Raw genomic sequence first — 21882 nt, forward strand, 5'->3', positions numbered from 1 at the left:
CTATTGATCCCCTCCACCCGAATCCACCCCACTCCCAAGCCTTCCCCATAACAATGTCTGTATCCCTGGGTTGTGCTCTTAAACATATAAGTTCTTTGATTAATCTCTCCCCACCTACTCCCCAACCCACACCTTCCCTCTGAGATCCCTCAGTCCTTTCCATGCTTCTATGTCTCTGGATCTATTTTGTTCATCAGTTTATTTTGTTTACTACATTCCACATATGAGTGAGATCATGTGGTATTTGTCTTTCTCTGACTGGCTTATTTTGCTAAGCATAATACTCTCCAGCTCCCTCCATGGTGTCCCAAAGGATTCAAAATCCTTCTTTTTTATGGCTGCATAGTATTCCATGGTGTCAGTGTCCCACAGCTTTTTTATCCACTCATCTACGTTGTGCCCTTGAGAAGAATGTATATTCTGCATCTTTGGAGTGGAATGTTGTATAAATGTCAATTAAATATATCTGATCTACTGTGTCATTTAGGGTCACTGTTTCCTTGTTAATTTTTTGTCTGAAAGACCTATCCAGTGAAATCATTGGAGTGTCAAAATCCCCTGAATAACTCTTGCTGCCAATTTCTCCCTTAAAGTCCTCTAGAAGTTTTTTAATAAATTTAGGTGCTCCTATATTGGGTACATATATGTTTATCAGGGTTGTATTCCCTTGTTGGCTTGATCCCTTTAGTATTATATAGTGACCTTTCTTGTCTCTCATTATGGTCTTCATTTTGAAGTCTATTTTGTCTGATATGAGTATTGGTACCCCAGCTTTTTTTTTTTCCATTTCCATTTGCATGGAAAAATTTTTTCCATCCCTTCACTCTCATCCTGTGTGAGTCTTTTGTTTTGAGGTGGTCTCTTAAAGAGAGCATATATTTGGGTCATGTTTCTTATCCATTCAGCCATCCTATTGGAGCATTTAATCCATTTACATTTAAGATTATTATTGATAGTTACTTATCTCTTGCCATTTTAATTCTTTATGCCTATGTTTCTCTTTCTCTTTCTACTTGTAATTACAGCAGTTCCTTTAACATTTCCTGCAATGCTAGTTTGGTGGTGATAAACTCCTTTAGCCTTTTTTTGTCTGAGAAGATCTTTATTTCACCATCTATTTTGAAAGATAGCCTTGCTGGATACAGTAGTCTTGGTTTCAGATCCTTGTTTTTCATTACCTTGAATACTTCATGCCATTCCCTTCTGGCCTGTAGCATTTCTGATGAGAAGTCAGATGACAGCCTTCTGGGCGCTCCTTTGTAGGTAACAGATTGCTTTTCTCTAGCTTCCTTTAAGATTTTCTCTTTGTCTTGAATTCTTGGTATTTTAATTATGATATTTCTGGGTGTGGGCCTCTTTGGGTTCTTCTTGCTTGGGACTCTCTATGCCTCCAGAACTTGTGTGACTTTTTCCTTTACCAGGTTAGGGAAGTTTTCTGCCATTACTTTTCAAACAGGTTCTCTAACCCTTGTTTACTTTTGACCTCTTCTGGCACTTCTATAATGTGAATACCTGTCTTCTAATTCCCTGATCCAACCTCAGCTTCCTCTAATCTGCTGATTCCTTCCAATGTATTCTTTATTTCTGCTATGTCATTCTCAATTTCCTTCATAGTTTCCATACCTTTTTCCATGCTGTTGAGCATCCTTACAATCAGTATTCTGAATTCTATATCTGATAGATTGCTTACCTCCATTTCACTTAGCTCTTTTTCTGGATACTTCTCTTGTTCTTTCATTTGGGGCTTGTGTTTTTGTCTTCCCATTTTGGCTGCCTGTTTGGGTTTGTTTCTGTGTATTAGGTAGATCTGCTATGACTCTCAATCTTTTTGGAGGGTCTCTGGTGCAGGCCAGTGTCAGATGCATTTTGTGACTGGCCTTGAGTACCCTGTTTGGAGCTATCAACAACCCTAGGCTTGAGGTCTCCTCTGCTGGGGCTGGGTGCAGTTGGACGGGACCAAGATGCACACCAAAGTCTGCTTTTCTAAGGCCCAGGTCCAGAAGCAGACCAGGCAGAGACTCAACGCACCCTGAGGTCTGCCTCTGCCTGCAGGCTGATTAATCTGATTCTTTTAATGAGCCTCAGGCTGTAGAAACTTCAAGGGATAGGGCAAGAAGTTTTCCAGCAGGGTGGGGCAGTTGCCCCCTTCCCCCCCCCAGGCAAAAGCAGCAAATTGTCTGAGAAAGATGTCCTGTGCAGTATGGGGGAATGACTCTGCACAGGAATCCAGATGGGTGCCTTCTGATCTCAACCTCTAGGGCCCAAAACCCTAGGTTTTCTTCACACAGCTACCATCCACTCTACCCTCCCTCTGCTGGAGCCCAAGGTGAGTGGCTGCACACGAAACTTTGTGCTTTGGCTCTTTGAGAGGGTGCCTGCATTTCCAGCCATCTCTCCCTGGCAGACAGAAACCCTGCTGCTTTTCACAGCCAGATGTTCTGTGGGCACCTTTCTCAGTTCTGGTGCTCGGCCGGGAAGCCCAGCCTGGGGTTTAGGCCCCAGAGTCCTCAGGGGGAGCTCCCACAGCTGAGGTGTCCCTCTGGACCTTCAGCTGCTGCCTGTGGGAGCCCAGCCAGCCCTCTCGCCCTCTGTACTTCCTACTAGTCTCTATGCGGTCTTTACTTTCCCTCCTTGGTTATGAGGGTGCACTCCAACTCATCTTCAGTTGCAGCTGATTATTCAGAATGGTTTTGCTATTTTAGTTGTAATTCCAGTTTGGTCCCGGGAGAGTGTCAGTGTAGCTTCCACTCAGTGTGCTGCCATCTTTAATCTCCTCTCCATTGATTTTTTTTTTTTTAGAGAGAGTGGAAGGGAGGGAGGGAAGAGAGAGAAACATTGATATTTTCAATGCTTGCTTCCCCTACACGCCCCAACCGGGGCTGGGGGTTGAACCTGCAATCCAGGTACATACCCTTGACTAGGATCAAACCCATGACCCTGTGGCGTGAGGGCCAACACTCTAACCACTGAGCTACTGGCCAGGGCATGACTCTGTCATTTTAACCCTCCTCAGGTAGCCATTGCTGATAATATGTTATTAGTTACTTTTTGCTGTATAAATGTGATTATGAGAGTGTGTGTGTGTGCGCAGGGGAGTGGGGTGTGGGGTATGTTGGTAAACACAGATACTCATATTTTTCCTATCTGTATTTTCAGTTCTACATGGTTGTTTAATTAGTACTTCTTTGTATGGCTATACCATAATTTCTTTACCTAGTCAATTAATTATGGGCATTTGGATTGCTTGCAATATTTGTTTATAAGTAGAATTGTTGGGGCAAAGTATCATATTAAAATTTTTGACACACATTTTACAAAATTTCCACAGATGTGCCATTCTATACCCATTAGTGTAATGACATGCTTGTTTTCTCACATTAACATTGGTTGCTAGCAAGCGTTATAATCCTGGTGAATTTGATAGGTTTAATGTGCTTTTGTGTCTTTGTTGAGTTTGCATTTCTTTTGATTATCAATAAGGTTGTTTTTTCATTTTCTGTATTTCATGACTTTTATGACTTGCCTATTATTGTTGGCCTCTGTTCATTTTTCTATTGGGTTATTTAATCTTTTATTGTTGTTAGAACTTTTATATATATAAATACTGTGGTTTCAAATTTGATTAATTTGTAGGAATTGTCCTGATATTATGTTTCATTAGAATCTCATTATCCTAGTTTCTTCCAGGAGGTACTGTGTGTCGAGGAAAAACCAATGAATGTGATCTTCCAGAATATTGCAATGGTACTTCTCAGTTCTGTCAGCCAGATGTTTTTATTCAGAATGGATATCCTTGCCAGAATAACAAAGCCTATTGTTACAACGGCATGTGCCAGTATTATGATGCTCAGTGTCAAGTCATCTTTGGCTCAAGTAAGATATTTTATTTATAATTGATTGCTTTGATTGTATTTATTTATTGCTTTATTTTTTGTTAAAAGTGGAAATAAAAAATTATAGTATACACACACACATATACTATCATATTTTAGTTTTAATAAATTCATATAAGTATAGGGATTACATATAGGGGCCTGCTGATTTCATTGTTCACTCAAAATGTTTTTGAGATCCATCTGTACTGATACATTTAGATCATATGCATTACATAAATGTAATCTGTTCTCTTACTGAGAGATATTTAGGGTGTTTTAAATTTTTTTCTGATTCTCTTGGCAAAAGCATTGCATGTAGGGAGGGCAGTTCTTATCCAGAGTGTCTATTCCAGTAAGAACAAAGAGCTTTGCCATGATGGAAAGGATCCAATTTAATAAACCTACCACCAGGTAGCTGGCTGATCACCCAGAGGAATGGTGCCATATTGAGAACCCAGTGTTGGTTTCTGCTGCTGGCAGATTGGGCACTCAGCAGTGGCCATAGCCAGCTTGGCTTTGATGAGTGGAAGTCCATGTTGCTGAGCACATGCAAAACCTCCATCCCTGTCATCATGGCCCATTGCTCATGACCTCTTTGGGCAATGACAGGGATGACTGGGGAAGGAGGTTGACTGGTATCCATAGGATGCATAGGATAATTATTGATTATTAAAATCCTCCCCTGCTGAGGTAACCTTATGGTGAGTGTTCACATGGGATACAAATATCTTTCTGTGTGTTGCCCATAAAGAGATATCTTGTGAAATCTTATAGAAGGAAAAGATGATTAAAATCCTTGCAAACTAAATTATGATATAGGGCTGGAGAGTTGCTATACCCCTAAGAGAAGACATTGCTGGCCTTCTAGATGAAAACAAAATTGCTTTTCATGGTACTTATTGAACAGTAGGGAGAAAAAAAGCATTTGCCAATTCAGTAGCTACATACCAGGTACCAGGAGATATGTTACTTTGCTCAAACAATGAAACCAAAATTGCCACAGCAGGTATAATTACAATCACCACTGACAAAGCTTATAAGAATCCACTGTCATTTTGCAAGATCCATTTGTCTTGCATAGGCCAAATAGGCAAGTTGAACTGGAATGCGGTCGGAATCACCACCCCAGCATCTTTCGTGTCCTTGATGGTGGTAATAATCTTTCCAGGATTGTGGTATTATCTTTGATTCACTATTTTCCTTTGTAGAGGCAGTTCCAGTGGCTTCCACTTGGTCTTTCCCATCATAATAGCCCTCACTCCACAGGTCATGGAACCAATGTGGGGATTCTGCTAGTTGCTATTATGTCTGTTTCAATTATGCATTCTGGAACTGGGGAATAACCACAGGATGGGTTTGGGGACCCATTGGGCCCACTGTGAGACAAACATGAGGTAAAACTCCATTGATCGCCTACCTCCATAAGCCCCTACTCTGACTGGTAGGTTACAATGATGTTTGGGCCTCCTGGAGTTAGTGTCAATTCAGAGCCAGTGTCTAATCGTACACGATCGTCTGATTATTTCCTTTTCCACAATGCTCAATTATCCTGGTAAAAAGCTGTAAGTCCTGTTGGTGTAGGATGGAAGAAAGATTAATGGTATACATTTTTGGCAGTATATTAGGTTCTTCTCCATTAAAGGGGTTCTGAATCTGTAATATGACTCAAGTCTGGGAATAGACTGAGAGCTCCTGACTCAGTTTTTTTGATTCAAGTTAGATTTTGTTCACTTGACCTACAACTTTTCTGCTTCTGCAGATCTAGTAAGAATTTACTGGTAGGCTTCCCATTTTTTCACTCCTCAGAATGTCATGATTAACTAACTGATACCACAGGTCTGTGCAAGTCAGACTTCGGCTTTGCTCTCTATTATGGTAACCATGTCCACCTTGCCTTTGCAGTTGAGGACCTCTGCACTGGGCTTCTGCCACTGAGGGTCCAGCTACTTCCATTGCATTTAGGTTTCCCAATTCAGTGACTGTAGTTCCCAGTGTAAAGTGGCCTACAGAGAAGAGTGGTCACAAAGCTATTTAGGTATTGTCTCTCCTGGACGCTGTCAGGGTGAGTGAGTAGGTTTTAAATGGAAAATCCCGTCTAGCATTACAATCTCTGTAAGTTCATGAATCCCAAGGCAGGTTCAGCATTTCCAGCTTGTTCACTGTGGGCCACCTTTTGATCCATGTTTCAGCCAATCAACCACACAAACTGTTACAGCCTAACACCCCTTACTACAACATTAAATGCAGAATTTCTGACCCTATCAGTCAATTTGACCCGATTCAAGTTTATAGTTTTTTTTACCATTATCCCAAACCTTTAATATCCATCCATTCTCCCACGTGTTTTCCAGATTTCTATGTGTATAAATTTGAAAATCCAAGTACTTCAATCCAAGCACACCTTCTTATGGGTCACATTTACTATGTCACTTTTAGGGTCCTGCTTAGGCTTAAGTCTAGTTAGAGGTCTAGAAGCAAAGAGGAGTGGTAGGGGTGAGTCCCGAGGCCACTCACTATTGTCTTGTATGGCAACTTTAATTAATTAATTAATTAATTAATTTTTATTGTTGAAAATATTACAGATGTCCCTTTTTCCCCCCATTAACCCCTTCCACTCCCACCCATTCCCCTCCCCAGGTCGAAACTTCTTTGGGGATGCCACTATAATTTCCTCAGGCAGTGTATGCTTAATCTCCTTAGATGGGGGTGGAGAAGCTGCTTCCCTGACAAAGAAGACTCACCAGAATTTAGGGACTCAGCGTCCCCTGCTTCATCAGGTCTTTCCACACATCTCCACTCCAGCTTTCAGGATCTCATTCTTTCATAATCATTGCCCTCAATTTAACAACAGACACTCTATGAGGCTGGGAGTTTGTTTTGGGTTGTAATTCAGCCAGTTGGAGAATGAGATCCTGGGTTTGATTATTAGCAATCTCAGCTCTACCACTGCAGAAGATGAAGGTCTTCTTCAGATCACACATGGCTTTCAGGTTATTAATGCAGTGATTGAGCTGGGAATTCAAATATCTGAGCATACTTTATCCTTTCTCCCCCACCTTGTCTGGTGTTATCAGGAGCAATCAGCAGCCAATCTCACGCTCATTGGGTGTTTGACAAAAATGCTGGATTTATTTCTTCGAACCTAGAGTTGTTGATTTTGACCAGACTTCTGTCTTTAGTTTCTGTTGTATTTCTTATTTTATGGTGGACAAGATAAGCAAGCAGAAGGCTCTTTAAGAATTAAATGTGGCTTATTTATGTTAGTTAGGTTATGGAGACGAGACTAGTAGAGATCTGTCAACTTCTGATGTTTATATTTTGCAGGAATAGGTAGATTATTCCAGACTAAAAAAAGTAATTTCAGATAGGCATCTTAATGAAGGAAATACTGTTATTTAGCTAAGATGTTATAGAGGCCTGCAAAAAGTCTAGGACTAAAAGAACCACGGTAAATTTTTTCCAGAGATTATCTGAAATTTTTATAGCTATTTCCATTCTGTAGAAGAGCTTTGTTAGGGTATTGCCATGGGACATTTATCCCATGCAAGTGATCTGCATTCATTTTTCATATTACTTGATTCTTTGCCTCTTTTTTGCTCCAAGTCCTTTCACCCATATCCATTTTCTTTTAAACTAAACAATATAGTATTAGATATGTAAGATAGGCAAATGAATTTCCTATATTACTATAGAAAGTACTGGCATCTTTTTAAATAAAATATTTTTAGGAATGTATAATTAAGTGGAAAAAATTGAACATTAAGTGATACATATATAAAATAGGAGAAAGCAAGAATGGATTGATACTTTATCAGCTCTCAGGGCTGTTTGTCAGTCTATCTAATTACTATTAATACCTAAATTAACCATCCACATATGGTAAATAAAAAACCAAGTAATAATAGCTGGCAATATTTTCATCAACCCTTCCCTACCTGATTTAACCAGGAGTGCAATAGGTATGTGTTTTAGAGCAGTAAGAATGACTATGCTGAAAATGCTACCCATATGGAAGTTTTTTTTAATCCTCACCAGAGGATATTTTTTCCATTGCTTTTCAGAGAGAGTGGAAGGGGGAGAGAGAGACAGAGACAGAGACAGAGAGACAGATATTGGTGTGAGAGAGAGACATTGATTGGTTGCCTCCCGCACATGCCCCAGCCAGGGCCAGGGATCAAGCCTGCAACCAAGGTACGTGCTGTTGGCCAGAAGCAAACCCAGGGAAGGGCAGTCCACAGGTCAGTGCTCTAACCACTGAGCAAAACTGGCTAGAGCTAAAACTTTATAGTTTTATCTTGTTTAATGATACCTTTTTAAGGGCCTGAGTGTTCAACTTTAGGCTAACTTTTAAGTACAATCTAAGCTTTATTTTTATAGTTGGTTGTTAAGTATAAAATGTAGAACAAAAATGTTTTATCTGTAAGGCCTGAAACTTTTTCAGAGGTATTGAGACAGTTCATCCAGGTGTATTGACTGTTACAGAGAATACTTTTATTTCCGGATTATATTGCTATAACATTAAAAAAATTTTTTTTTTAACATTACAGAAGCCAAGGCTGCCCCAAGAGATTGTTTCATTGATGTGAATTCTAAAGGTGACAGATTTGGCAATTGTGGTTTCTCTGGCAATGAATACAAGAAGTGTGCCACTGGGTAGGTGTTGGCAAGGTTATAAAGGAATATGAAAGATTACAAGACCATTTATCTCTCGTATCTTTTATAGCTACTTGTGACTGCTGACTTTCTCCCCCTTAAATACCTTACCTTTGAAACTTACAATTTTGCAACACAAGGTTTCAGAGAGACTCTGAATAGAACTGGTAAAGTAAGTCATCCCTTTTGACATTACCTGTCTAAAATTGAATGGTTTTTAGATCCAGGATCTACAGTAAGAACCCCAAATAAACACTCTTCCTCCTCTTTCTTCCTTTTATTAAAAGGCTGTGCTGCTAAATCCATAAAGGTACAGAATTAATTTTGTATTTTATTATTTTCTTCTAGCTCTATAACTTAGGAGTGATAAATAAGAAATTTCAATACAGCATCATAACAGTTGATGTTGGCTAATTAGTGTGCTATGGAATGATTCAGGAAGAGCATTTAACTCACACAGCCGTGGTGTATTGATGAGTTATGGATTGAGTCTTTAAGTAACCACTAAGTGCCAAGCCAAGAAGGGTAGAGTCCTTTCTCAGTTACTTTACATTACAGAATCTAATTTTTTCTTACCATAATTCTTTAAGAAGACACAATTGAATTTTGATATAGTTCTATTATTTTCTGGGTAATAGCATTTATAAAGTTATATCATATTTACGAGAAACTTTATTAGTTAGACTTTTTTGAGCCCTAGACAGAAAGTGAAGAGGGGTTAGGTATGAAGGAGCATCAGCACCACCTGGTACCCTACTAGTTTTCATCTTAGCATCCATTTATCTCTGCTCTTTTCTGCTGTATTTAGAGAGCTGCTTTGATTTCTGTTGCTCTGGTACACTTTCTCTGTTGAGATTTTTTGCAGTTGAATAGCAGTACACTCTCTGTCTGTATACATATATATAATTTTTCTGTTGTATCTACACTGATGCATTTCATGTTTGCATTATTTTTCTATCTTAATAGGAATGCTTTGTGTGGAAAGCTTCAATGTGAGAATGTACAAGAAATGCCTGTATTTGGAATTGTTCCTGCTATTATCCAGACTCCCAGTGGAGGCACCAAATGTTGGGGTGTGGATTTTCAGCTAGGATCAGATGTTCCAGATCCTGGGATGGTGAATGAAGGCACAAGATGTGATGTTGGAAAGGTAATTAAAATGTTTTCTATTTACAAAGTAAAATTTAAAAAATCATTATGCAAAGTAAGTGATTTTTTTCTGATTATAAAAGAAATCTGTGTTTATTATAGAAATTTGGGAAAATACAAAGCCACCAAGCACAAAATTAAGAATAGTTGTGCCAGGCCAGCGTAGCTGAGCGGGTGAGCATCGAACTATGATTCAGGAAACAGAGGTTCAATTCCAGTCAGGGCACATGCCCCGGTTGTGGCCTCAGTTGATCGCCAGTAGGGGGCATGCAGGAGGCAGCCGATCAATGAATCTCTCATCATTGATGTTTCTCTCTCTCTCTCCCCCTCTCCCTTCCTCTCTCTGAAATCAATAAAGACAAATAAAGACATTTTAAAAAAAGATTAGTTATAATTCTATCCAGATTTCTTTCTTATATTATAACCCGTGGTTTGTTTCTATGTTGCCATATAGCGTGCATATTTCCTACCCCTATCAATATGCTATAATTTATTAGTCAGTCTGCCATTATTGGGACACCAAGATGATTTCCAGGTTTTGTGTGTGTGTGCGTGTGCGCATGCACGCACACACACACGCGCACCCCCCATGTGCTTCTCTGTACTGGAAATCTCATAGTGTTTGTCCTGCTCATGCTTCCTGCTATCCTAACCACAGCTCTTTGGATCAGATATGAGTCAAGAGTTAGCCAGCCTCTGACTTACTGCCAGTAGTTCCAGATGAGAAGATGAACTAGGCCAATTCCTTTTTTGTTTGGAATATATAAAGAAAGGTAATTAAGAGTAGGAAAGAAACTGTAAGAATTCTTTGAGTGATGCCATGAAGTAGGAGCAGGGCTGTAAGGCTTATAGCAAGCGTAAGCCATTTACAAAAGATACAAGGAAGCACAATTATTGAACAAGTTGAAGAAACCAACTTGGAGGAGAATGGAGGAGGAGGAGAGAACACAATGGACTGATTATGTGACTCGTGAAAAGACAGGTGGACCCTCAAGCTACTGCAATTTCAACCAAGTTTTTAGTTCCAGTTCTGTTTTCCCGCTTATAAAACCTTATATTTTTGTGCCTGTCCTTCCCACTACATAAACTCAACTGCTTCAGTTATGATAAACAATGCTGAGGTAAATGGCTTTATAAACAAAAATTTCAGAATATCTTGATTGTCTTCTGAGGTTAAACTACGGGAATGGTATGCAAACTTTGAAAGTTTTAGATACAGTTTTGCCAAATTTATCTTTAGAAAAGTTTTTACTAGTTTACCTTCCAACCAGTTTTCAATAAGTGTTTTAATTCTCCGTATCATAGTCAAGATTAGTTTCTATTGTTTTAAAGCTTTTTATTTTATTCTTTCTTGATTTTAGTAATGATGAATTTTTTGGTATCTATATATTATTCCTTCTTTTGTGGTTTTCTTGTTGATATTCTTTGTCATTTAAAAACTGCTATGTCTTTCTTATTGATTTTATAACTTGACTGGGAATGCAACTAGCCTTCCAAGGTTTTGTGTGATTTTAACTATTGGGTTGGGGTAGATAATATTTTTCATTTAATGGAGTATCCTTTTTTAAAAAAATATTTTTAATGTATTTTTATTTATTTATTTTAAAAAATATATCTTTATTGCTTTTGGAGAGAGGAAGGGAGAAGGAGAGAGAGATAGAAACATCAATGATGAGAGAGTCATTGATCGGCTGCCTCCTGCACGCCCTTTACTGGTGATCGAGCCCACAACCCGGGCACATGCCCTGACTGGGACTGAAACCATGATCTCCTCGATCATAAATTGATGCTCAACTGCTGAGCCATGCCGGCTGGGCTAATGGAGTATCCTTTTAATCCTAATTAATAAGAATTTAAAAAGAATAGATTTTAAATTTTATTAGTTTTTTTTAATAGCTATTGAAATAACCATCTTTTTTTCTTTTGACTTATTGATGTGCTGGGCCATATCAATAAATTCCCTAACTTTAAATTATCCTTATATTCCTGGAGCAAATACTAGTAACGTTGAATTTTTCTTTAGATATATTCCTGGATTCTGTATGCTAGTGAATATACTTTCAGATTTCTGAAGCTGTATATATATGACTTTTTTTAATTTATGAGATTTGACGCCATGAATTATAGTCAGTACTCTTAAGTCTTCCAAAAACTCAGCTAAGACTGAATTAAAGCATAACAGAAAATTTATTGATTCAAAACAGAATCTAGTAAAGAGATTTGGAACCCAGAATCTCAGATAATGTTCCTGCAGTTCTTTTCCTGTATCTTTCATCTTTGTCCCCCCCCACAGCATTATTGAGATGTAATTGACATATAATGTTATATAAATTTAAGATGTACAATGTGATTGATATACATATATATTGCAAAATGATTGCCACAATATAGTTTAACAAATCCATCACCTCACATAAATAACATAACACTTTTTTGTTTGTGGAGAGAATGTTTAAATTTACCCTCTTAGCAAACTTTCAAGTATATAATATAGTGTTGTTAACTATAATCACCATATTAAATATTAGATGCCCAGAACTTATTCATCTTAGACCTGGAAGTTTGTGCTCTTTGAAGAGAAAGTGGATGCTGCAGCACTATAGCCCTTTCTGGAATGTCCCTGAAGGACAGTGGTGAAGGAAAATCCTCCCAGTGGACAAAATTTTGATCAGTACACCAGGTTGTTCTCTTGTTAATTTTCTTGGGGGGAGAAATGGCCATCCATGCTTTACACACCAGTTCATTTCTGAAGGGGACCCATCTTCTTCATTTGAAGGATTCTGGGTGTGTAATATGGTTCAAGTCTGGGAATTGATTGAGAACTTGTGACTCAGTTTTTTTGATTCAGGTTAGATTTTTGTTCACTTGACCTAGAACTTTTCTGTTTTTACAGATCTAGTGTGAATTTATTAGTAGGTTTTCTATCAGTTTCACTTTTAGGAGCTCCATGATCAAATATCCAACATTATAGGTGGTAAATGAGAGTCAGACTATTCTGACTGTTGCTTTGACTCTGCTCTCCTTGGTTGTAACATGCCCATATTGGCTTTGACAGTTGGGGACTGCCACTTGGACCCTGTTAACCCAGGATCCAAATATCCTCAGTGTGCTTCACTTTTCTCATTCAGTGACCACAGCTCCCACTGTAATGTCTAGGCTACAGAGAACAGTAATCACAGAGCTCTTCAAAGGTGCTGGGGCTCCCCTCACAAATTTATTTTCCATAGTCATGGTGAAAGGTGTGTTTTCTGGATTATCTGAGTAAGGTCTTAAATAGCAAACCCACTCTCCTATAGCAAACCCACATTCCTGTCTCCTTATGCCTTTGAATTGTTTCTTTTACCTTAAACCAAGGAAGGCTCAGCATTTTCAAGTCACTCACCATGGGCTCCCTTTTGGTCCATTTTTCAGGCAATTAACCAACAAGTTGTTATAGCTCTTTCTAAATCCCTGACCTGCAACATTAAAGGCAGAATCTCTACTTAATAAGCCCATGTCAATAAATGTGGCCTGATTTAACTTTATGTTCCTTCCACCATTGTCCCACAACCTTTATTTCTATCCTTATACGTGTTCCTTGCATTTGTCTGTATAAATTAGAAAACACAGTTGTTCTTTTGATACATAGCATACTTCCTCATGGGTTACTCTTTGTACCTCATCTTTAGGGACCTGCTGGTACTTGAGTCTACTCATAGATCTAGAAACAAAGGTGGTCAGGGTGAGTCCTGAGGAGAATCAACATTGTCTTGCTAGGCAGCTTCTTCAAAGGAGGCTATTACAATCCCCCCAGGCAATGCAGCACTAATCTCTTATTTTGGGAGTGGAAAGGACTCCTTTGAGGGTAGGGAGGCCACTTCCACTGGCAGAGAAGACTCATCAGAATTTAGGGACTCTGTCTCCTCCTTCATTGGAGTCTTTCAGGATCTCATTCTTTCCCAATCACTGTCCTCACTTTAACAGTAGATATCCTATGAGGTTGGAATTCGACTTGTGCTGTAATGTCTCTAGTTGCAGGATGAGATTCTGGGTTTGATTTTCAGAGATTTCAGCCTCGCTGCTACAGGAAATGAGGGGCTCTGTCAGTGCACGCATAGAAGTTTTCAGGTCATTTTATGCATTACTTGAGCTGGGGATTCTAACTTCTGAGCACATTCTTTTCTTTCCCCACTTTGTCAGTGATAGTAGGAGTAGCCACTCAATCTTTTATTTGTTAGTTTGACAAAAATGTTCATAAGTATCACATACACAGTCAGAATCTTGATTCTTATAAGTGGTTGAATAACTAGTGGTGATATTTTGCGAATCTGTTGCCATTTCACGTTATGGACTATGCTCTTTTTACTATTGAAAATAGAGTTACTAATGTCTTTAAAAGTAATCAGGTAAGAGAATCAACTTCATAAACTCAGGAACCAGTTTATAAAACTTATCTTTAAAACTTTCTTTAGAACCACTCTTGGTATCAGTATCTGCATTAGGGTTCTCCAGAGAAATATAACCAATAAGAAGAATATACGTGTGTGTGTGTGTGTGTGTGTGTGTGTGTGTGTGTGTGTGTGTGTGTAAAGATTTATAATAAGTAATGGACTCAGATGATGATTATGGAGACTGACAAGGCTCAAGACTGACAAGAGATGATGGTAGATTCCAGTAGGGTGTGCTCCCTGGAGGCAGAGCTAGATCCTCTGTCCTAAAGGTTTTAAGGGTGGAGATTTTAGGGGAGATCCCAGGGAGGATCTCAGTAGAATATTCAGCAGCTTTCCAAGTGTCCTTTTAGGGTCTAGGTCTCTACTGATTGGTCAATACCAGGGCAGGGGGGCATTATCCAATGCAGCTGCTCCTGAGGTCAGCCATAGGCTCAGTGGTCTGGTTTTGCTGCTTTTCTGGGCCTGAAATACAGCTGAAACCTAGATGTTATCTCTAGGGAGGAAAAGTGGGGGTGGAGGTGTGTGTGGGGGGGGTGTCCAAACTGCTTCACCAGCTATATGCTAAGGAAGGAAGGGTCACCCTGGGGATGAGGTCCCACCCTACAATTGTGCATTGCTAGGCACCTGGGGCTTTCCACCCTGGTGACCTTTCCACCCTGGTGACCTGTACCTAGCCCATTGTCCTTGCTCTCCTCATGTCTGTCTAACTGTCTATCACAGATGGATTGTTACATAAAGTGAAACAATTCTCTGAGGGAGCTGAACAAAAGGACTGAGACATAAATATGAGAGAACAGATAAAAGCCTGTGAGGATCAAATAAAGATTTTTAAATTCAACTAATTAAAATTTCTAATTTGGAGAAAGAAAACAAGGAAAATTGGCATTATGAAATTTTAGAGTACTTGTGAAGAAAAATCTTAATAGCTCCCAGAGATAAAACAAAACAAATAAACAAACAAAAACCTTTCAAAATAGGTCAATATAAAAGAATGAGATTGGGAACCAAATTCTAGAAGACAAGGGAACAATACTTTCATGTTTCTGAAAGATTCTCAACCTAGAATTATGTACACAGCCAAAGCGTCAATCAAGTGAGAGGGCACAATAAAAACATTTCAGAGATTTAAAGGATCAGAAAATTTATCTTTTATTTTTTTTTATTAGGAAATAATCTAACAATGTTCCAGCAAATGAGGAAGTAAATAAAAAGAGAAAGAATTATAATCTAGGACATAGAAGTATATCAAAGAAATTCCAAGATAACAGCTATGTATCAGGCCAGGAGAATAATGAATTTAGATTGGGGTAAGGGGACCCCATAGGGAGGTTTTTAGAGAAAGAGGGACCTTGAAAGAAGAATGACAGAAAAGGACAATTGTGTAAGAAGAAAGGCAAATGTTACCTGCAGTAAAAACAAAAGCTCTATAAGAAATAATATAGTTGTAGTATTTAGCTTTGAAATCAGCAGTGTTTTGTCTTAATTATTGGCAAGGGATACTTATTCTCCATTTCATTCTTTCTTTGTGGAGGAATTTCCATTAAAATAACACTCCTGGGTTTTTGAGTGACATCAGCAATATGGCTGAATAACAGGTCCCTCATTTGTGCCCGCCTCAACAATAACAATTTGGCATCCATCCACGGACAGAAGTGCCTTTGTGAGAGCTGTGGGATCTGGCACCATACATCAGGAGACCTGGGAGGAGTCTTGCCCACCTTGTGTCAGGTAATAGTCATACAGAGACCTCAGTCCTGGATGTTGACTCTGCAGTGACTTTACCTGGCTTTAGCCCTTCCAGACCACAGTTTGGAAGCCCCTGGAAAACAACATCTTAGTCACTCACAGGTAAAAGAGCCTTTGCAGAAGTCCAGGTTTCTAGCAGAGGAGTTCTAGCACAGTGTTGGAGCAAAAAATATATGAGTTGGACACACTGGAGAGGGTAAGAGAAACAGTTTGATTCTACCTGCATCTCTCCTTACCCAAGGTGGCACAGCTTAGGTCCTGGAGAGATCTTTTCATCTCATGATTTCTCCCATAAGGGAAATGAGAGCAGGTGAGTGAGCACCTGGCTTCCCCAGCTATGCAGGGTCCATTCTTTCTCACCCAAGCCAATGTACTGACTTGTGAACTGCATGACTGAGGGGCCAAAAGAGGCTGGGAGAGGGGCATAGGACATTAAAAGAATGCAGATCCTACTTTCTATTTAGCAGACTCCACAAGAAGCCCCCCCCGCAAGTGGCTGGGGATACCTTGCCTGTGGATCTCTCCAAGTGGCCCATGTGCACCTGATATGCGCTCCTGACAGTGGTGGCAAGAATGAGGGGGAACAAGAAGTGTGGAGCAGGCATATCCATAGAAGGCTGAGAAAGCCTCAGAATCCCTAGCTGGGCTAAAAGAAGGTATTTTTCTCACGAGGGCAGTTAGTAAAGACCAGAGGAGTTGACTATTACTTCAAATATGAAGACAGCAATCCAAGACTTAAGAAACATGAAAAATCAAGGAAGCATGACACCACCAAAGGATCACAATAATTTTTCAGTAACTGGTCCCCAAGACATGGTGATGTGATTTAGCACCAAAGAACTCAAATAGCTGTTTTTAAGGAAGTTCAATGAGCTAAGAAAACATAGAAAAACAAATTAGCAAGATCAGGAAAAAACCACATGAACGAAATGAGAAGTTTAACAAAGAGAAATAATAAAAAAGAACCAAACAGAAACTCTGGAGCTGAAGAGTACAATGAATGAAATGAAAAAAAAAAAAAAAAGTATCAAAATCAGAATGTAGGAAGCAGAAGAAAGCATCTGTGATTTGGAAGACAGGAACTTTGAATTTATCCATTTAGAGGAAAATAAAAAAGAAGAATGAAAAAAACTGAAGAAAGCCTATGCGACCTATAGTATAACATCAAAAGAAATAATAATTTGTGAACTGTTGGATTTCCAGGCGAAGAGGGAGAATGGGGCAGAAAGCTTATTTAAAGAAATAAAAGCTGAGTTACTCTGCTCCTCTGTGGTAGCTGTCCCCCCAGCCCTTTATTTCTTTATTTCCAGGACTTGAATTCATTTCCATGTCCTCTGAAGAAGGGAGGCTCTTTGTTGGGGGGTCAACTTCAGCACCAATGAGCAGGATCTGGAAGACCACTTTAGCAGCTTTGGGCTTATTTCTGAGGTGGTTGTTGTCAAGGTCCAGGAGACTCAGCGCTCCTGGTGTTTTTGTTTCATTACCTTTACCAGTCCAGAGCATACCTTATATGTCATGGGAGCCATAAATGGAGCGTCTCTGGATGGGCGCTAGATCCATGAGGAACACGTGGGCAAGTTGGCGCGGGGAACCAAAGGGGTATCTTTGGGCCCATGGGTGTGTTCACAGCTACTTTATAGGTGGTGGGACTAGGGATATGGGAGTGGCAGGTGGGACAGTCGGCCTGGAAGATATGGATATGGAAGGTCCAGAGACTGTGGTGGCAGCCAGGGTGCTTATGACCTCTACTCAGGAGGAAATTAGAGAGACAATTATGATAACTGAGATGAGGCATGCACACCTAATGTAGATACACAAAGAATAAAACTTCTGATCCAGGATTGTCCTTCCAAATGGCTGTATTTATAAAGATTTTTGGAGCTGCACTGAAACATCTGTTTTAGTACATTGGCTTTTATTTTTGAATTGAGCTCCCAAGGTAGCTTGTGAAAGAACTTTTAGAAAATTCCATGTGTTTTTAATTCCCCCCCCTCTCATTTAAAGACAAATTCTGGAACATTTATAGAGTATAGCATTTTTTCTTTACCAGTTTTTTAGTTTGGGCTCTCAAGATTGGTTCTGGAAAAAACATTTAGCCAGACTGATTTTTTTCCAGAAGTAATGTGTATCTAGGGACATTTAAAAAACTTGTACACAATGTTTGTTATGTTTAGGAAGCACTTTTCAAACGTAACTACAAGAAATCAAGAACATGATTACTTAGAGGTGTGTTTTTTTAAACTGAAAATCAGCACCCTGATTATATAGAAGTTTCTTAAAAATATTTGTGAATGCCATTTTTTTTTTTTAATACTGGAAGAAAAAATATTGTGTTGTGTCTCATGTAGCATTTAGGAGGTCCTTCACAGAGTTGATTAAAAAGATGAAGCCTGAAAAAAAAATAGCTGAGAACTTCCCAAAGCTAAGGAGGGAATTGGATATGTTCATGAAGCAAGTGGGTCACCAAGCAATCTCAACTTAAAGAAATCACCTCCTAGACATATTATAATAGATCTGTTGAAAATTAAAGAAAAAGGACCTTGAAAGCAGTAAGAGAATAGAAGCTTGCAACTTACAAGGGAACCCACACAAGACTATCAATGGATTTCTCAGCAGAAATCTTATAGACCAGGACAGAATGGGATGATACATTCAAAGTAATTTAAAAAAGTACGAGCCAAGAATACTCTATCTGGCGAAGTTGTTCTCAGAAATGAAGGAGAGATAAACATAATCCCAGAAAAACAAAAGCTGAGGGTATTCATCACTGTCACAGCTGCCTTGTAATAAATGCTGTGAAGAGCTCTTTAAGTTGAAATGAAAGGATGCTAATTACTAACATGAAAACATGAGAATATACAACACATCGGTAAAGGGAAATATAGAGTCAAATTCAGAATCCTGTCATACTGTAATATAGTAGTGTTAGCCACTTAAGTATAAAGGTTAAAGGACAGGAGTATTAAAAATACTTTCAACAATAAAGATAAAAAGAGAAAAATAACTATAGTTAAAATCATTCATTAGTAAATACACAACATAAAGAGTGGTTAATTGTGACATCAAAAACATGAAAGGGGAGGAGGAAAAGGGTAGAGCTTTTGTGTATATTCGAGCATACAATAGAATGTTATATCTATAAGATATTTTATGTAATCCTCACGGTAACCATAAAGCAAACACCCACAGTACGTTCACAGAAGATAAAGAGGAGGGAGTCAAAGCATACCACTATGGAAAAACCACCAGTTCACAAAAGAGAGTGTCAAGAGAGAAAGAAAGGAACAAGGAACTACAAAACTGCCAGAAAACAATAAGATAGCGTTAGTAAGTCCTTACACATCATTACCTACTCTAAATGTATTCTCCAATCACAAGGTTTAGACTGGCTGGCTGGATAAAAAAGCAAGATCAAACTAAATGCTACTTGTAAGGGACTGACTTCAGCTTTAAAGATACACATGGGCTCAAAGTGAAGGGATGGAAAAAAGTACTCCATGCAAATAGATACCAAAGGTGAGCGGGGGTAGCTGTACTTAGAATAGACTTTAAGCCAAAAAAATCAGTAAGGAAGCATTGTACTTGAACTATACTATACACCAAATGGACCTAACAGACATATGGAACATTCCATCTAGCATCAATTGATTCTTCTCAAGTGCACATGGAACATTTTCCAGGATACATCATATGATAGGTCATAAAACAGGTCTTAATAAATTTAAGAAGACTGAAATCATACCAAGTATCTTTTCTGACCACAGTGGTATGAAACTAGAAATCAATAACAAGAGGAAAGCTCAAAAGTTCACAAATATGTGGAAATTAAACAACACACTCCTAAACAAACAAGGAGATATCAAAGGTATTTTTAAAATATATATATTTTTTTATTGATTTCAGAGAAAGGAGAGGGAGAGAGAGAGATGGAAACATCAATGATGAGAGAGTCATTGATTAAGCCTGCAACCTGGGCATGTGCCCTGACCAGGAATCGAACCCCTAGGTCGACGCTCAACCGCTGAGCCATACCTGGCTGGGCTCAAAGGTATTTTTAAACAAACAAAATGGAAACACAAAATTGTCTACATTAATGAAAGATAATATCTGTTAAATGCTGTTCTCCACTTGTGATCATCTGTAAGTATAAGCTTGAGAAGGATGACCTCTATTAGTAAATTTTCCTTAAATTTCAGAGCACAAGTCATCTGGGGCCACCAGTTGTGAAGTGCAATGAGAATTTATCACTGAACAGACAAATCATTTATGCCAAAAATACAACTTGAGTGTTAAATGGCTAAGATTTAATATCATTTATTTATTAAATACCTATGCAAGTTATCTCAGCAGTTAATGTAATTATACCTCATTAAAGATTTATGTGGTCAAGAAAAAAAATGGGCAGAGGATTTGAATGACATTTTTCCAAAGAAGATAACAAATGGCCAACAGGTACATGAAAAAATGCTCAACATCACTAATCATCAGGGACGCACAAATCAAAACCACAATGAGATACCACCTCATCTCTATTATATAAACTATCACTTAAAAGATAAGCGATAAATATTCTTGAGGATGTAGAGAAAATGAAACCCTTGGGAATTGTTGGTGGGAATGTAAATTGGTACAGCCACTGTGGAAAATAGTCTGGAATTTCTTTAAATAATTAAAAAATGGATCTACCATATGATCCAGCAATTCCACTTCTGGGTATATATCCAAAATAAATGAAAACAGGATCTTAACTAGTTATCTGCACTCCTATGTGCATTGCAGCACTTACAGGAGCCAAGATATTAAAATGATCTATATAGTGGAGTATTATTTATTCATGAGAAAGAAGGAAATCTTGCCATTGAGACAACATTGATGGACCCTGAAGGCATTATACTAAGTGAAATAAGTCAGACAGAGAAAGTCAAATAGTTCATGATCTTACCTATATGTGGAATTTAAAAAGCCAAACTTGTAAAAAACAGAGAGTAGAATGGTGGTTGCCAGGGGCTGAGGGGTGGCGTGGTGGAAATAGGGAGATGTTGATCAAAGGGTACAGACTATTAAGATATAAGATACTTTCGGGGATCAAATATTCAGCAAGGTGATTATGGTTAATAATATTATATAGTTGAAAGTACTAACAGAGTAGATCTTCAATGTTTTCACTGCAAAAAAGAAGTGGTAATTATGCGGAGTGATAGAGGTGTTAACTAAACCTACTGTGGTATTCATTTCACAAAATACGTTTATCAAATCAACATGTATACTTTAAACTTACACAGTGTTACATGTCAGTTATATCTCAGTAAAGCTGGAGAAAAATAACACTCCCAGCCTCAGTGCGTTTCTCTCTCACTTCACTCCGAGGCATGCAAAGTGACTGATGCAGTTGATGAGTTTGGGAGAAGACACTGGGCATGGGTGGCTCAGTCCCTTCTGTCTTCTCTTTTCAGATCTGCCTGCCTGCAGAGAGGGTGCATTCTGGTCTACTCTCTCAACCATGCAGTAAATTTAGCAGGGCGGGCTCTGCTTCTGTGGGGGGAGGCCTGTGGTTGTCCAGAGCAGCCTGTGACTAGGCAGGTAAGTTTGATTTTGGGGTGCAGAATTAGGAAGCCCAGTTCATTGTTTACTTAAGTCATGTTAACTGCTTTATTGATAATAAAGATAATACTTTGATCTCTAATTATCAGCTTCCCCTGTCTTCCTTCACCTAGTTATGAACTCGTTCAGGTAATAGTGGCTTGTAATATACTGAGTGGATAATATCCCAATATTATGGTATAAATATTAAACAATATTTAGTTTGAGAAGGTGAAGGAGGGGCATTTGGGTTTGTGTTAGAAAGTGGAATTCTTGTCTGTCATAAGGACATTAATTGATGATGTCTGAAATAGGTAAATCAAGAAATAGGATACCAATTTAAAATAAGGAGGGAATGCCTGGCCAGGCGTAGCTCAGCGGTTGAGCATCAACCTAGTACCCAGGAGGTCGAGTTTCAGTTCCCAGTCAGGGCACATGCCCGGGTTGTA

General features: G+C 38.8%; 1 protein-coding gene and 1 pseudogene across 1 annotated transcript in view; both read left to right on the forward strand.

The window, feature by feature from the left end:
* The window catches only part of ADAM9 (ADAM metallopeptidase domain 9), a 101591-nt gene that overhangs the window by 56561 nt on the left and 23148 nt on the right, over nucleotides 1-21882 (forward strand). The window contains exons 14-16 of the mRNA XM_016210327.2: nucleotides 3678-3873; nucleotides 8423-8528; nucleotides 9495-9678. Coding sequence (XP_016065813.1) covers nucleotides 3678-3873; nucleotides 8423-8528; nucleotides 9495-9678 — 486 coding nt within the window. The remainder of the gene's footprint in view (nucleotides 1-3677; nucleotides 3874-8422; nucleotides 8529-9494; nucleotides 9679-21882) is intronic.
* Nucleotides 16886-17638, forward strand: LOC107535029 (RNA-binding protein 3 pseudogene; annotated as a pseudogene).

Source organism: Miniopterus natalensis, chromosome 2 (genome assembly GCF_054644295.1).
Source record: "Miniopterus natalensis isolate mMinNat1 chromosome 2, mMinNat1.hap1, whole genome shotgun sequence".
NCBI lineage: Eukaryota > Metazoa > Chordata > Mammalia > Chiroptera > Miniopteridae > Miniopterus > Miniopterus natalensis.